At 41.0% G+C, this 17,960-nt stretch overlaps 1 protein-coding gene across 7 annotated transcripts in view; it reads left to right on the top strand.

Moving 5' to 3' along the window:
• Positions 1–17,710, top strand: part of KCNF1 (potassium voltage-gated channel modifier subfamily F member 1) — an 83,212-nt gene extending 65,502 nt beyond the window's left edge. For 2 of the 7 annotated variants that reach the window (XM_086875855.1, XM_086875856.1), the window contains 2 exons: positions 14,028–14,154; positions 14,397–17,710. In XM_086875855.1, coding sequence (XP_086731981.1) covers positions 15,678–17,141 — 1,464 coding nt within the window. In that variant the 5' untranslated portion in view covers positions 14,028–14,154; positions 14,397–15,677 and the 3' untranslated portion in view covers positions 17,142–17,710. Of the gene's footprint in view, positions 1–11,276; positions 13,541–14,027; positions 14,155–14,396 lie in introns of those variants that run through there. The other 5 variants (XM_086875859.1, XM_086875862.1, XM_086875858.1 and 2 more) reach the window with 5 other exon arrangements.
• Positions 17,711–17,960: the final 250 nt, after the last annotated feature.

Below are 17,960 nucleotides of genomic sequence, written 5' to 3'. Positions count from 1 at the left end.
AATAAATTTTTTTTTAGACTGGTTTTTGAGATAGGTTGGGTTTCCCTTGTTCATTCCTGCGTGAGACCTCACATCTTTATCACAAACACAGGCCATGCTTTGGACACATGTAGCAAACAAGTTTCTCAGGCTAGGTTTTCTTTTAGGTATTAGCAATTCCATCCTGATGTTAGATTTATAGAAATCTGCTGTGTACCTGTCCTAAAAGAAAACTAAATGAACAAAGTACTGACGTGAATTCATGTGAATTCATTGGCTTTTGGATACTGCTTGACCATAAAACTATTAAAACAAGCTGATATTTCTATACAGCAACTTCAACATCCAGGCTCCAAGTGGTATTTAGGAACACACAATTCATTGTGCCTTGACTACTACATTTAGAAGACAGTTTACATCCTTGAAAACTTATTTACTTCCTTCAGGAATGTAATTTGTTCTAATAAATTACATTCTCTCTAAAAGCCTACCCACAGAATACATTTGTTTTACCCTGAGCATGACAATTGTGTCTCTGTCACCAGGGTGGACTTTGCCAGTAGAAAGTGGAAATCTGCTCTGCAGCAAGCAGTACTCCTGCTGTTTAAACCATGAGTCCTGTAGAGAGCTAGCTGGCCTTCTCTTTATGATTTCAGACCTGTACAGAAACATCTGCTACCAAAACATAACCATTTGTGGATGGATTAAAACAAAATCTCAGTTGTCAGCAAATGTCTATTGATCCCTTCCTCTGGCCTCCAGACACTGTAAAGCTGGGGCTGTCAGATAAGACAAAATGAATAGGGACTTTTTTCCCAATGCTAATAGCACTGTGAGGTTGCAGACTGTTTTCAGCTACTCACTCTTCTTATTCCTTACATCCTCTGCCACAACTATTGTATTTGGAGACTTTGCTGTCACTTGTAATGCTTGGTCCACAAACCATTGCATGCAAATTTGTCACCTTCATGCGATATGGAGCAGGATGCTGAAGCTAGAACCGAAGGCCTGCCTGGGTAACTCTTGTCCCTGGCATGCAGGAGGGCATCAAGAGTGATCCTGAGTGAAGAATTGGTATATCCACCACTGTTTGGGTCCATTCAGAATGAGAGCCAGGAAAGTACTGAAAGGAGAATCGCCCATGAGTGAGCCAGCAAAACTTGGCATGTTTAACCCATGTGCTCCTTAAGCAGCTCTTATGGTGCTTGACTCTGAGCAAGTGCTGTGGTGGTGGGGAAAGTGAGCTGGCAAACACAGAGCAAATCCCAACTCATGGAAAAAAACTAAGGTGTCACTGAATTATTTTTTTCTTTGGTACAGGTGGATTTAGCAAGTGGTCATCAGGCAGCATTTTCCAGTTTTAAAACCTGGTATTAGCAATGACACTGGTGTTCCCCTTCTGCAATTTTGTTAGTGAAAGAACATTGCTTTATGGGAATGTCAAGTTATCCTGGTAATAAGCAGCTTTACATTGGAGTATTTGCATCTCAGTTAAAATTCAGAGTAATGGTAATATATCAGTGTGGCTAAAGAGTCCTAACTGCAATGGACAGTGGTAAAAATATGCAGTGTAGTCCAGCTTCTTAAGTGGTAATTCTTCAGCACATCTTCTCATCTTTAAATCAGTGAATGTTCATTTGGCCTGGGGAAGCAGGTTGAGAAGGCCAAAGCTAGGGACCATGAAATGGGAGAAAGCAAATATTTTCACTTTGGCAAGATTTTGAGTCCCTGCAGAAGAATTCATAGATATGTCAGCAGCGGCAGGACACTCAGAGCTGCTGCTCTCTGAACAACTGAAAAGGACAATCAGAGAGTTTTCCCTCATACAGCAAATGCCATGGTCCAAGGCAAGATAAAAGAAAAATATAAAGAAGTTAAGTGAATGAGAAAGGCACTGGTCATGACAGGTAGTTTTGCTTAGCCAAGATTACTAGGGCTTTTTGCTGCTGTTGATTTTGTTTCTTTGTTTTTGTGCTAGTTTTTCTGTTGTTGTTTTGGGGTTTTTTTTCCCTAAAAGAGCTTTATCATTCGGTTCCTCACATGACAGTACCTTTCTGGCAGCCACTCAGTGTCCTTTTACAGTAAGGAGTTGGTGTATGAAACCCTGTGGTGTGCTTAGGGAATTTACTGTGATGAAGAAATGCTGAGACTGTAACGCCTGAATGTTCAGAGAGGATTTAGGAAATGAAACTGCATTATTATGCTAATATCTGTGCACCACCAGATTTCCTTCCAAAATACTGCTGAGGACATAAAATCTGAGAAAAATTTAAAAAAACAACCAAATCATGGGTTTGTATTCTTAGGCAAGAAAAACTTCTCAGACTTAATCTAGTAACATAAATCTCTTTTCTTCTATCTACCTTTTATTTGTTGTTTTCTTACACCAGAGACCAGACACACTAGGAAATTCACTGCTGGCTCCAAATAGAATAAAGTTGTTCATCTAGTGGTAAGAAGTGTACATGTTTTGGGAAGGATAAAATGTATACTTCATCTTTTTCAGTTACTCCATAAGGTTATTTATAGATTCAAAGCAAAGAATTTATGTTGTTCAACTGAAACATCCTACAACTGACAGTAAATATCAAGCTTTACACTTTTAAAAATAAAAAAAAGCTTTCCAAATATGACAAAAGAAAATTTCTTTCCCTAATGCCCACTATGTGTGGGAAGACAGATGAGAGATGTGTGGGAGCAGTGTTTATTTTGGTGATTTTTCCTTCCTCAGGCATCTGTGACAGCTTCTGCTGAGAGCCTTCAGGAAGGCTGGGGAGAAGGGAGATAACTCCCCTGAGTGAAAGATGGAGAAGGAGGTGGTGAGCTCAGCAGCTGACCTGTTTTGGACTCTAGGTGGGGGTCAAAGGACATGCACATTAGACTGAGTCTTCTTTCTGCCTCTCTCCTATTTGTGAGAGAAAATCAGTGATTTCTCTTTCCTTCTGGGGCAGAAGCTGTCTTTTTCCATGAATGTGCAAAGCAGAGATATCAACCTGAGACACAGCATCTCTGTGCCACAGAAAACATGCCCATTGTTAATTTTATTTCATTGCTGTGACAAGACATCACTTTTAAATGTGGAACAGTGGCAAAACATGGGTCTTTGCAGAGCTGGACCCTGCAGAATCAGACCATGAGCCTGGCTCATGAGTGAGGAGGCTGCAGCCTCAGGGGTACTGTGCTGTCCTGAAGATAACTTCAGATGGGTATTTTCACTTTCATCCTCAGAACCTGGAATTTCTAGTGACTCAATAACTCTAAAATGTGTAGTCACTCCTGGGCTTAGGCATATTTACTCATTAAAATTTGATTGATGCCAAAGAGCCATTGGAAATAATACATACATCTCCCCTTGCAGACACACTCACATGAGTTTTTTATTTACAAACTGAAGAAATGGTTGTTATTCATGCAAAAAATATTACAGGTTACCACGTGGATAAAAGGTTTTAGTGCATGAATCATGAGGTCATAAAATGCCAGGGGGGGAGGGACCCCCAGGATCATCTGGTCCAGACTTTCTTGGCAAAAGCGTGGTCTGGATAGGATAGCCCAGCATCCTGTCCAGCTGAACCTTAGAAGTGTCCAATATCAGGGAATCCATCACTACCCCAGGGAGATTTTCCCAATGTTTGGTTGTTATCACTGTGTAAAATTTTCCAACTGTGTTTAATTGGAATCTCCCCAGAGTAGCTTGTATCTATCATCCATTGTCCTTTCCATGTGACTCCTTGGAAAAGGAAGTCTCCATTTTCTTGGTAGCCACCCTTTAAAAACTGGAATGTGGTGATAAGATCTCCCCTGAACTTTCCTTTCTCAAGACTGAACAAACCCAGTTCTCTCAGCCTATGGCAGGCTGCCTGGTCCTTTAATCATCTTTGTGCCCTTCTCTGGATCCTCTCCAGCCTGTCCACATCCTTTTTTGCAGAGCAGGGACCAAAACTGAACACAGTGTTCCAGATGTGGCCTGACCACCATTGAATAGAGTGGGACAAAGTCTTCTTTCTCTCTGCTGGTGCTGCCCCTGTTGACCATCATCTTGTTGGTTTTCTTTGCTGCTGCAGCACAGCGTTCACCCTCAATCTGTTGTCCCTCAGGGCCCCCAGGTCCCTTTCCCAGAGCTGCTCCCCAGACAGGTAGATCCCAGCCTGTGCTGCACCCCTGGACTTTGCTTTCCCAAGACCTTACACTTGCCCTTACTGAAGTTCACAAGGTTCTTGTCAGCCCACTCTTCCAGCTTATCCAGGCCTTCCTGCCTTGTGTCTCCTGTCCTGACCCTGCTCTTGATTGCCATGCATTCCTGGCTGCTTCTTGCTCATTGCTGGAAAAATTCCCAACTACGTGAAAAAAAACCCAATGATTCAATGGTACCTGTATGAGTAATTGTAGTACTGGTAGATAATAAGTAGAAATAGTGCATATAGTTGAAGAAAACCAGGATCATCCTGCAAGAAATTTGTGAGCAGGAAAAAGAGAAAAATGGCTGCAATAATATTCTGTATTTAAATGGAGAGAACTCTTTGTAATAAGTTTATGGTAAACAGACAAGGGAGTATCACTTCTTCAGTTACTTGAATTATGCAGTATGTTGTGAAACACTGTCTGGACCGACTTGTGTTTATATTCTGTACTTAAAGTCTACAGATTATTTACCTGCTTTTTGAAATGCTGATTTGGAAGCTTTTGTATCATTTAAAAAACAATTTACTGTCATCAACAAGTAACCTGAGACAGAGTTCTTGCAGAATACAGCACCACATTATTAAAGTTGTTAACTTACATAATGACTCAGTTTAAGAGAAGAATTTTTCTCAATGTGTGTGCAACAATTACATATTTGATTAATTTGTCAAAAATCACCCATTCTGATGGAATGTTAAATTTTTATCCAAAACCCAGCCAGTACCAACTTCTTCAAAATCAAATTTGGAAAAGAAATAAAAGCATTAATAGCATTATTCCAATTAAGGAATGAATAAAGAGGAAATTTAAAATATACTCCATTGTATTACCCTGTTGATCTGAAAGTCAGGGGTGTTGGACCCTCTGGTGCTGTAGAAGAAATTAGTTTCAAGAAGATAAAATTCAGATGTTCCTATGAAACTATATTAATGTACAAACTATATAGAGGTGTGTCATGTGTAAGGTACCTCGGTTTTGTTCTGGCCTTACAACTGTAATATTTACGTACTGTAAATATCAGGTATTAATGTTGCAGTGCTGCAGGTAGAAACTGATTGTGGTTGGAGCAGTGAAATTTTTTTTATAGGATCTAATTCCACTTTTCATTGCATTAATTCTGACAGAAAAGGAATTATTTTCATTGGTGTTTTACAGATTTTTGCCACATTTGAGATCAGAGTCCATGCACGGTGGGTGGATCAGGTTTGTTGCTGTTTGATTGATGTAAAGAGCGCTTTCATTACACCCATGGGTTCTCTGAAGGTTTTATTAAGAACATTCTTTCCTTTTGAAAAATGTACTCAGAGACAACAATTGAAGATGATTCAGGCTTAATAAGATGAGAAGGGCTACAGAGAAAACAAAGGCAATAGCTAGTGAAAATCTATTTGGAGAATGTTGACTTTTTCTCATGCCTTTGGGCTATTTGTTCAGAAAGTATCCTTTTTTCTCACAAATCCCATCTGTCATTTCCAATTTCTAAGAGAGGGTCTGGCAAGGAAATGTGGAGAATCTCATGAGTGTTAGAATTACTGGTGTTGTACAATGGAAATAGATACTTTTTTGACAGAAGAGACTCATGTCAGATTGCAGTTCAGTTAAATTGAAAGTTGCCAAAAAATGCAATAAAAACACTTAATATATCCTTGTGTTCAAAGAAACTGTTTTCATAATATCAAAATATATTTATCTCTGTAGCTAAAATGTTTAGTTAAGGTTTGTAATTTCAATTTTTTTTTCTTTTATTTTGGTCTTGTACTTCACTAGCAGCATTGTATTTATACCACAATATCAGAATGTAATATTTAGCATACAGTGTATAAACATTTTCACAATGTAAAATTTTAGTGTTGCTAAAATAAAGATTCCAATGTCTTATATTTAGATTTGTTTGACACATTGCAGGGAAGGTTTTAAAATGCAGATTAGTTTTTCCTTTTTTCTGCATCTCAATAGAATGTCAGGGTATCAGAAATTCCTAGAAAATGTTATGTATTTTGTAAATGTCTAGTCAAAATTAATTCATGTTAGTCAGTCTTATCAAGGAAAAAGACTTGAGGAGATGAGTGAAGACCAAACAATAAATGGTTGACTATTAAATAAATTGTCACCAGCTCATAAACAAAAGTCTCAATCAGATTTTGAAGCTAGGGAGCAGAGTTGTGCTTCCCCCCTATGCAGTGTCACCATTTAGTTCTTCATACATATACATCAGGAATTTATTGCAAAACATACACAATACCTGATTTTTCTTCCTGTACACAACTAGTCTAAGACCAATATGAAAGAAGAATTCAGCCATGTATTGAGTAATGATTGATTACTTAGCATATTCATGGTGCTATGGTATTTCCATCTCTGTTGTCAAATAAGCCAAAGGCAAACTCCCCTATCATGAGACATTGGCAACTTATTTTAAAACCATTTCTCAACCATAAGGTGCAAAACCATTTCCAAATACAGGATAAGGCAATTAATTCCCTTACTATTTGTATGTACAAGACCTGATAATTATGTATTCTGGCCACATTTGTGGAGATGTTTACAATTACCACCTGACCTCACATGTATGGTGGTACCCATACTTACTGCAAGATAAAGGAAATCTGCTTTGAGATTTGAGCTATTTTTGTGAGACTAACTATCTTTTATGAGACCAGCTAAATACTGAAGCATTTCTCATGGTTGGAATAAAGTTTTAGATTTGAAGAGCCAGAGCCATTACGGTTTCTACTCTGATCTTTAGTGCTATTTTCTGTCAGGATAGGAATTTTTACGCAGATTTGCAGGATGTGTCCCAGTGATTTGTGGCCAAGTGTGACTGTGGATGTTTTGATCGGGGAAGTGGTTACTTTTCCTGGTGGTTCTGTTCATTATTGAGACTGTGTGGTCTCAATAATATGCACAGAAGCTTAAAGAAAATAGCAGGGAAGACTGAGCAGTTAAAACTTAGTACAGAGCCCAGGGAAGATGTTTTCCATTAGGGGAAGTTTTAACATCATTGCTGTCATAGGCAGGAACTCCTTTCTCAAGGTCACCCGAGAAAAGTCACAGGGTGGTTGAAAATCCTCCCTCTGCCAGAAGCAAGGAGCCCCTGCCTGTCCTGTGATTAACCTGTGTTAGTCACAGCAGCAGCTTGCAGTGGAGCTTGGCAAAAGTAATGAAGTCCTCATTACTCATTGGGACAGAACAATTGAAAATGGCAGAGAATGGTAATAAAAAAGGGTTTCAGCAGCACCATTTCCCATTCATCACTGAGCTTCCTTTCATGTTATTAGCCCTTTTTTATTTTGCTCAATGGGATATCTTGGATTCTGTAGTTTCATCTTTGAGGACACTGCTAGTGCATCCAATGGATAGTGTTGCTCTTATCACGTTGTGTAAACAGGCTTATGACTCTACCCTGAGCAAAAAGTGAATTAGTATGCTAGATGTCAAATACAATGTTAAATTAAACAGCACATAGTAATGAAAAGCATTTAATTTAGTAATGTTAAATGAAATCTTAACTGAGCAGAACCGATTACTGTATAAAATAGAATGGATAAAAGGCTTGACTCATCCATTGTCTAGACAAATCACTTCGAAATATGTGGGTAAGCTTTAGAGCCATTCAGACAATGTAAAAGCTTATTTGTAATCTGTTTGTCAAATTAAAAGTGGTTTTTTTTTTATTTGACTCCTTTGTAAGTAATTAAGAAATATCATGTTTTGCCAAACAGCTTAAGATAAGTAGTAAGAAGGCAAAAGACTTGCCCAGTGACAGATAACAGATCCAGAAGTGGGCCAGGGAATAATTTCTGACAGATTGTTGGTCCTCCAGAATATGTAGTTTTGATTGACTTAAAACTTTTTGTAAATTCCACCCAAATTCAGCAAACATTTTTGCTAAGCAAAGCTAAAGAACACAGGAAAAAAGGGAGATGCTGAAAGCAGTTTTTCAAGGTAGGGTCACACAGAGGTTTGAACTTCTTTTTTCAAAGGCAACAAGAGTAAGAACATGGTCCCATTACTTCTGAAAGCAGTAATTCAAACACCAAGGGAAGAGGAAAGCACATTGATGTTCTCCTTTCTCTGATCTATAGTGGAAATGTTTACTGATAAAAAATTACTTTCATCACCACAAATTTGCATGCTTTAATGCTTCCACTCTACATTGGCTGTGCAAGCAGGGTGCCAGCTGGGAAATACCACATCCTCCAGTCCCTGACTGCCTTCCTGGCCACAGTCAGGACTGTCACTATCCCAGGAGATGGAGGGAGCAAGTCCAGAGAGCCTGCAAACTGTGGGAGTCACTGTCAGCAAGGGGCTCTAGGGCATCCTGCCACAGCCCTCAGACCTGCAGGGCTTAATAAAGTCAAATATCCACAGGATTGCCTCCATGGGTACTTGTATAATTGTGAAAATGTGAACTCTGCTTCTGTTTCTGCCTACACACCTTCCTCTTCTTCATCTTCTACCACTCACTGAAAAAAAGAAAATTATAGCTGTATTTGCAAGAGCCTCTGAGAACTGCAGGCTTTGCTGAAGCCTGTATTTTTCTCTCTGCTGCCATGTTTTCTAGAATCAATGAAAGTATTTTAGTTTTTATTTCTGTTTCAACACACTGATGAAATGTTTTCTGGGTTTTTTTTCCAATTGGTTTTCTTTATAGCTTTTTCATCCTAGAAAATGTTACATATACTTTCTTTTTCTTTGAACACACTATATAGGAGTACTTTTGACCATATTTACTGTGAATTATTTGATTATATTCCTCATTTTGATTAGACACAATAAAAATATTAGTTTATATAAAAAAAACTTCTTTTTCCAAATGGTACACATTGAATTGCTACACATGCTCCTCTTCCAAAGAATTAGGAACGATAGCTTGTGCAGAGTATTATTAATCACCATTCAAACTCCATGCACAGGGTTGAAGTTTTAAAAAGAAAGCACATAAAACCACATTAAAAATCTTTTCCCCATCAGTCTTTGATCTGTCTTTGTGTCTTGGCTGCCAAAACTTAGAAGATGGTTTGCTCATTGCACCTCCCTCTCTGCTGCCACTGCCTCGGTCTTTTCTTCAAGTCAATTATTGGCAAGAATATCATTTGGTAGTGATGGGAATGTTCACCTTTGGGAAGGCCAGGCCCATCACTTCCCCAGAGCCACCAGCAGGACCCTCTTACGTTTATCTGCTTACTTACCCAGTACCATTTCCATTTCTCTGCTGGGCCTCCCACATTCAAGCTGGCTTCAGGGAACCTGCTGGGCAGCAGCACCAGCATGTCATGGATCCTGCAGGAAATTCTTTACAGCAAGTCATGATAAAAGTCAACAGTGGGAATTCAAAGGCAGACAGCCAGAGCTGGGAAATGCTGGAGTTGAGATCACCCATGCAAACTGCATTGAATCACCTTGTACCTATTTACTATGATACAGCCCCCAATTACATGTGCACAGGCAAATTTTTGGAGCATGACCATACTCAATGTATATGCAACTCATAAGTTTTAAGTAATTTTCTCTGCAACTCTAGTAAAGCTTTCCACCTCATTTTTGGCTTTTCTTTGTACATGCAACCTCTTTCAAAGCTTTTGACAGCAGTGTTTAAGAGCAAGAAACAGAATTCCTGTCCTTCCTCAAGACACAGTGATGTTGTAAACAAGCCAAGGTTCTTAAATCTTTTACAGCATCTCCAACTCCCATCCTATTCATGGCTCACTGATATGCTTAATTTGAACCCATCTGTTAGCTGCTTAAAGTGAAGGCTGCATTTTATTTATTTAAATGCATTTACATTAAATCAGAAATTTGGCTGTTCTCCTGAGTGGTCACTTAAGGCAGGTCTAATTGTACAGGAAAACAGACTCATTAATGTCAGATGGAAAGCAAGGCCAATTGAAATTTGCAGCAAGCTATTACCAGCCCTTTAATAAGGTATTAATTAAAAGATCTGATACAATAAACTGACTATGTATAAATTTTAAACTTGAAAAAAAGAACAAAGTACCTAAGAGAGGGGGAAATAAACAGGGAAAAAACTACTTTGAAATAATAGTCTTGGAGAAATATGTAAATATGCTGGAAAGAGAGACACATAAAACCAGACTTACAAGTGAACATATCTGTTACAGTCCAGATATCCATCTCAGTTCAGACATTTCATAATCTCTTGTTCTTAATATATCAATCTGAAGGAAGTCCAATGTATTGAGAAACATCCTACAAAGCATGGAGATGTATTTTTAAAAGTAGACAATTTGTTTCTCTAGCTTTACAGGAGCCTTTCTTTTACCATATCAAGGGATTTAAAAGACTCATCTGTTGCTAGAAATAGCAGCAGTGGGCAATGGACATGTTTCATGCCAAGGCTCAGTTTCACTCCAGTAGGTCATGGCTACACATACAAGATACACATCAGTGCTGGGACCACGAGCTGCTGCCCCTGCATCACAGAGGTTTCCTGCAGACAGTCAGTGCCCACTCAGTGCTCTCCTACAGGCCCTGGTGTTACAGTCCATGACATCAAGCCATGCCCTGCTGCCCTTCAGATACACCGGAGAGCCGCATGAGGTTGGTGCTGGTGCTATCACTGCGCCACCACATCCTTGCTGGGCGTCACAGGGCCCATAGCAAGGCAGTCCATGTGTTCTTGATGTGCCAAAACAGCTGACTTTACTGTAGAGCATGTTATAAAGATAAAAGGTGTGATTTGAAAACCGATTTGAAAAACTGAGCTATAAAGGAGAAACCAGCAAGTTGCAGTACCTGGATTAATTTGCCAAAGAGGGTGTGCTGGATCTTCCAGTGCAGCTGTGATGTTGCTTCACTAACCAGTAGAATCCTCCTTAGAGTTGGAAACCCTAAAATGTTCTTACAGCAAAATCTTTCCTGAACCTCTTACTAAGCTGGCTGTGGTAAAGTAATCAGAATAGCCACTCTGGATGACTTGCTCTTTCTGAAGCTCAGAATGACCTCATTCATTTCTTCCCTTCCTTCCAGGTTATCTGCTTCCCATTTCTTGTGATTGGCATGAAGTAATTACATGGTGCTTTTTCCATACAGAACCTTGTACTGTCAGCTGAAGAAGCAGTGTCCATGCAACTGAAACTTTATCCCCACAATACCCCAAGGAAGGGAGGAAGAATAAGATATTCCTCATCCTCCTTTGACTTTTCTATAGTACATTTAGACATGCCGTGTCTTGTCTCTAGTGGCTCTCCATAATCTGCACCTAGTTGAAAATAAGTGGTGAAATAAGTGGTGTGTTAGATGCTGAGATCTCTTGCTGGATCTATCACAGGTCCAGTACTGTGAGTGTAATTTAAAACCCAAATATGACACAACAGAAGTGTGTGAGAGGGTTATATTGAGTATAAGCAGATTTACATGTGCCCGAGTATGTCTCTGGGCATTGAGGCAAACTGACAACTGGTCTCCATTCTCTTATTTAATCTGCAGTACTGGTGCTGCCTGGAAATGCTCTGTTGGGAATGGTCTCTGATGGCCCCACAATGGCTAGGAAATGTCCATGTTAGCTGGTCAGTGTGAGCTGGATCTGTGCCAGACATGCTTTAGCTGTTTCTTACTTGGACAGTCATAGTCAGGTTCCTAAACTTTCATGAGCTTGCCTGTGATTTGGGAGAAGGGAGAAGTCAGATGGTTCCAGGCACTGCAGGCAGAGCTGTGCTCAGTGCAGGCAGGGGCTGACTGCATCACAGCCTACTTGCAGAGAGGCTGTCCAAGTCCTGTCTCTGTATTAAGCACCCTTCTCTAAGTGGAATCCAATCTTATCTCCCTAGGGCTGGCTCCTAACCCATTCACAGTCCTTCATGTACCACTACTGCCTCCAGCTCCGTAGGGAACAGCTCAGTGCATCTGGCAGGCAGACAGAGGTGCTGGCTGGGATTCAGGAATGTAGTATGAGCCAGACTAGCGCTCAAGAGGAGCAATCTCTCTTCCCAGACTGGCAAAAAGCCACTCAGGGCTAAATGTCCTTTCCCAAAAAGTGGTCAACAAGGGAGACAAGCCTTGAATGTCAGCTTCCCCTGGGGACTGCTGCAGGTCCCTGTGCTGTGCTGTGGGTGCTCTGTGCCACCCACATCCCTCACAAGGAGCCAGTGCCACTGGGAAGCCACTTTGAGCTCCACCTACACTTTGTGGACCAAGTCCTGTTGGGGTTCAGGCCCCACGCCAGGACATGTTGTGCGTCCCTGCTGGGGCAGGGGCTGCAGTTGATGGGGTTGCCCAGCAACTCAGGAGCCTTTCTCTCGGGCTGCAGGGCTTGGTGTCCGGCTGGGCCTCCTCCTCCTCCTCCTCCTCCCTGAAGGAGCCTGTCTGAACCACAGCCAAAATTTAACACAACTGTCAGCTCAAATCCATGTGTTGTTCTCTGAGCCAAAGCACCGACACAAAAAAAAACCCCTCTGTGTTTCTTGTTGGGTCTGTAGGAATTCAATTGCCAGCACATATCGCTTCTTGCAGACACAGCACAGCTTGACCTGTTCTTACAGGCAACAGAAGTTGAATTTAGGAGCCCTAATAATTGCAGCAATCTAGTCATAAATGAATTACAGGGCAAAAATCATCTACTGAAATTTTTAGATTAGAGAAGCTACTGAAATTTTTAGATTAGAGAAGCTTTCTTTTCATGGATGAAAAATGAGTTAGTGAAATAAATCATTTGCTGCAAATTATTATTTCTGCTCCCGTTGTTTGCTGATCTGTGATACATCTGGTACAAAATATTCATCAAGCAAGCCTGTGTCATTCTTTTCAGCTACAAAAAGAAGGGTTTAATTCATTATGATTTCCCTGACCGTTCTTTGGATCATTTACATTTGCCCAAGTGGATTTAAAATGCTACCAGATCTCTAACATTTCACAGGCACACTGAAAGGTGTAAAGAACTCTGAAAAGGTGCAAGACGAGGGAGAATAAAGCACAAGGATTTTAGCAGCCACACTAAGTGAAGTCTTTATAAGGACTGATCTGGCATTTCAAAAATAGTTTCTTCTCAACCTTTTGAGAATGTGCTGAGATTTATCATCTGAAAGGAGCTGATTTCACCTTTCAAACAGAACAATGTCCCGTGTGCTTTTTTGTAGGTACTTGTTCTGTAAAATGGATGGGGAGGGGGAAGGGGGGGAGAAAAGCCTTTTTGGAAACAAAGGTTTCTGTGTTGATCATGCTGCACCCTGCATTGATTTCTTATCATTACCTAGAGAAAAACCAAAAGGTCACTGGAAAGAATTGTTGATCAAAGAGAGTAGGATCTGAGATGGTTAAATCTGAGGATTTAAATCTACAGAACATGTTTCCCTATGCTCATGCATCGTGACAAAATTTGGAGCCTAACTTTTCCAGTTCTTGATTTTGTTTTGCAAGATTGGTAAGTAATCCCATCTGCATTTTCCCCTGTGCAAGCATGTCACTGCTATTGCCATCTTAAAATTTATTTTGCTAGAATCAAGCAGGAAAGCCACAGGTGGGTAATTATTTATTGATGAATCAAAAAAAAATTAGGGTTTTTCCAGGTCTCTGAAATATTTATATTGTCCCCAAAAGCTTGCAAGACTCAGGAAATTTATATGTGCCTGGAAAAAATTCAGGGTACTTCTTGTATTATACCCAAACTATGCAGCACACTCAGGAGCACATGAAGGTTACACTGGCCTTGGGACATTCACAGTGTGACTCAGGTGTACACTCTCTTCCTGGGGCCTGATATTCCCCTTTCCTGGGTATGTGATGCTATGAACACACTCCATATCAAGATGAGGTCTGGTGCACCTCTTGTTAGTCACCCATAAGCTTCTGAGACAGTGGAGCAGGAACGCTGTGTACTCACCAGGGTCCTCCTCTCTGTGTGACACCAGCAGGAGGACAGCAGGCACATCACAGATCTCACCTTTCTCCCAGGACAGACACAAATCTGGAGAAGCAAACAGTCAGCTGGATTTGCCCCTCTTTATTCACCTCTACTGAGAAGATTTTCAGAAGCAGGTAAATTGGAAAAGACCATAACTTTCTGGGACAGATCATTCTGCTGTGGCCAGAAACAGTTAACTTATGAACTGCAGGTTTTCCTGAACACACTAAAATGAACTGTAGAGTCAGATTTAATAATTTAAGAGCAGGGTGGTAGATTTCCTGAATGTAGAGGTCTGGGGGGAAAAGGTTAATCAAATCCTGGAATTCGGAGAAAACAACATTTAAAATAAATGCTTGTTATTCTATTTGTATAGAGCTGGATCTAGCAAAGATGTAGCTGGATGTTACAAAGCACTGCTTCTGGTAAGCAGCAGTCACTGAGAAATCATCCTAGGTGTAAATTACTCAAACCTTCCTCAGGCTCAGCTGACTACAGGTCACAGAAACGTGGCTAAAACAGGACCCAGAGCTCTGGGAAGCGTGCAGAGTGCAGGGGAAGTTTTGCTCCACATCTGCAACAGGAACTTTATGGTGTCTTCTTTCTCAAAGACACCAGTACAAATCCAGATTAACTCGATGTCCTGACACAGGACAGTGATGCTCTAGAGTTGTTACAGTCCCACTGAGAGCAATATTTATGCCATATATTTATTCCCAAAATACAATACTGCTTCTTCTGCCTAGAGAAAATGTTTGTGTGTCTCTCTGCAGCTCTGAATGACTTTATACACTGTTAAGCCTTGCATGTGATAAAAAAAAAAAATGTTTTAAAAACTCCGGAAAGTTCCTGGCTGTATAGAAACACATCATTGTACTGCACTGGGCAGGCGTATAAATAGCTAGAGAAGTGCTTTCTGTGCATCTGGTGCTTTGCTGAGTTTCACCAGGAGAGGGTAGAGTTTGGAAAGGACTCCTGGCAGCCTAGGCTCCCTATTGTGCTGGGAAACAGCGAAGGGAAAACAAGCACAAGTTTCTCCTCTGCCTGTTTGCACCGACTGACTATGTGCGAGAGTCAGCAGATGAACTCTGGAAGACCTTAAAGTAAACAGAAAACGGAAAGAGAAACAAAATTCAAAAGCAGCTTTCTAGGGAAATCCGTGGAAGCGAAGGGAGAAGCCGCGGCAGTTCCCGTGGGCTCACCCTGCCGACTGTATCTCTGAGAACTGTCACTCACCGCACGTTGCGTTAATCTGAGCTCGGGATTTACTGCTCTGCCGTGACTTCCAAGCTGTGAATAGATATCACTATTAGAGAGAGAATGGGACCTGAAAAGACTCTCGAGCACTGAACAGAGTGGTGAGTTTTATTAAATGGTTTCTTCTCTTTCCAGTCTGCTGGAGCTTTCTAACATCCTGCTTGCAGGCACAGCAGCCCGATGACTTGTCTTTTCCCTGCAGCTTGTTGCATTCCTCACCAGGCTTTCCTGACCGCAGGTTTCTTTCAGTAACCTTTCCCACCAAGACTCCAGGTCAGTTTGGTGACATTTGTAACAGGGCTGGTTCAGTGCTGATTTGCTTCCATGAGAGATTAAAACCCCAAAGCTGTGAAACCAAACAACGGGCTAAAAATCAACCAAAATCCAATCCAATAATAAAATGGCAGATGACTCTAGGTTTCCACATGTGGACACTGATGGATCAGAAAAAAGTGAAGAAATGGAGATTGTAGTCAATGTCGGTGGGGTAAGGCAGGTGTTCTACGGAGATAACCTGAATCAGTACCCAGAAACACGGCTGGCAGAGCTGGTCAATTGTTTATCGGGGGGATACGATAGCATATTCTCCCTCTGTGATGACTATGATCCTGGAAAGAGAGAGTTTTACTTTGACAGAGATCCAGATGCTTTCAAATGCATTATCGACGTGTACTACTTTGGGGAGATTCACATGAAGAAAGGAATTTGCCCCATATGTTTCAAGAATGAAATGGAATTTTGGAAAGTGGATCTGAATTTTTTGGATGAGTGCTGCAAAGCTCACCTAAGTGAAAAAAAGGAGGAATTGGAAGAAATAGCCCGAAGGGTGCAACTCATTCTGGATGACTTGGGAGTAGATGCTTCAGAAAGTCGCTGGAAAAGGTGCCAAAAATGCATCTGGAAATTTCTGGAGAAGCCAGAATCATCCTATCCAGCTAGAGTGATTGCTGTACTGTCCTTTCTGTTTATTTTGATCTCCTCTGTTGTGATGTGTGTGGGGACCATCCCAGACTTGCAGGTGGTAGATGCAGAGGGGAACCGTATGGAGCACCCGACCCTGGACAGCATCGAGACCGCCTGCATAGGCTGGTTTACCATGGAGTACGTGCTGAGGCTGATCTCCTCCCCCAACAAACTCCACTTTGCCCTTTCTTTCATGAACATTGTTGATGTGCTAGCAATACTTCCTTTCTACGTCAGCCTGACCTTGACCCACCTGGGAGCCAAGCTGATGGAGCTGAGCAATGTCCAGCAGGCCGTCCAGGCACTGCGCATCATGAGGATCGCAAGGATATTCAAGCTTGCACGGCATTCCTCAGGGCTCCAGACCCTAACCTATGCCCTGAAACGCAGCTTTAAGGAGCTCGGGCTGCTCCTCATGTACTTAGCTGTTGGAATCTTTGTCTTTTCTGCCCTAGGTTACACCATGGAACAAAGTCACCCTGAAACTTTATTTAAAAGCATCCCTCAATCATTTTGGTGGGCAATCATTACAATGACCACTGTTGGATATGGAGACATTTACCCTAAAACAACACTAGGAAAACTGAATGCTGCCATCAGTTTTCTTTGTGGAGTGATAGCAATCGCCCTCCCCATCCATCCCATCATTAACAACTTTGTCAGATATTACAACAAACAGAGAGTTTTAGAAACAGCTGCCAAACATGAATTGGAGCTGATGGAACTAAACTCTGCTGAGGGGAAAGCCGCAGGCTCCAGAAGCGAACTAGAGGATCTTTCAAGGGAAGGCAAAGAGGGTCCTTTATATAGCAACCGGATAAAAGTCTCCCACAGTGACACCTTTATTCATCTCCTGTCAGAAGAGAAACACTATAGGACCAGGCTTCAAAGCTGCAAATAAACTGTGAGCTGTTGTCAGCGCTAAGCTACAGATCAGGACAACCTGACAATCAGCTATGGAAGGGACTCGCAGATCTGTCAGAGTTGGGAGGGAGCACTGCTTTGCTTTTCCAACATGAATATAAATTAACCCCATGGCTTCTCCATCAACAGTTGGTAAGACTTTACCGTTATTAACCCAAAATAAAATAGTAGGACTCCACTGAGATCAGACTGCTTATACTGAGTGTGTTCTGACACAAACCATTTGTAACCATTTCAGAGACTGAAAAGTCCTTCCTGATCCGTAAATGTTCAATGACCCGAATGTGCAACATTGCCACATCAAAACTTTGTACCTGTGACAATAAAGAGCAGCATCACACAGATTGTGTCTTCCAGGCTCTCTTCAATGCCTTTGCAGCTAGGGGAACTGCTCCTTAAAAAAATTAAAACACCCTCTCAGTTGTATTAGATTCAGGCTTACAGCAAAATGTTACAAGCAGTTTGAGCCTAGAGATCCTGAAAGTATCAGCATATACTGTGTGCAGAATATTAGAGTGAATAAATGGCTTCGTTTTGTAAAATGTACTTTGGTGTCAATTTTTGGATGGGTTTCTGTTCCTCTTTCCAGAAACAGTGTCATTTTCAATGGGACATGAAACTATATTTTGAGCAGAGACATAGAACAGAATCAATGTATTTTAAGGAGCAAATTTAAAAATATTTGTTCTAGCTATTAATTACAGCATGGTTTATATATGCAGGGATCTCTCAGGAAGGATTTATAATTAAGTAGCTTTTTAAAACTGTAAGTCAAATCATGGTATCTTTAATTCTC

Source organism: Cyanistes caeruleus, chromosome 2 (genome assembly GCF_971803275.1).
Source record: "Cyanistes caeruleus chromosome 2, bCyaCae1.hap1.1, whole genome shotgun sequence".
Lineage (NCBI taxonomy): Eukaryota > Metazoa > Chordata > Aves > Passeriformes > Paridae > Cyanistes > Cyanistes caeruleus.
This window is presented reverse-complemented; position numbering and strand designations above follow the sequence as displayed.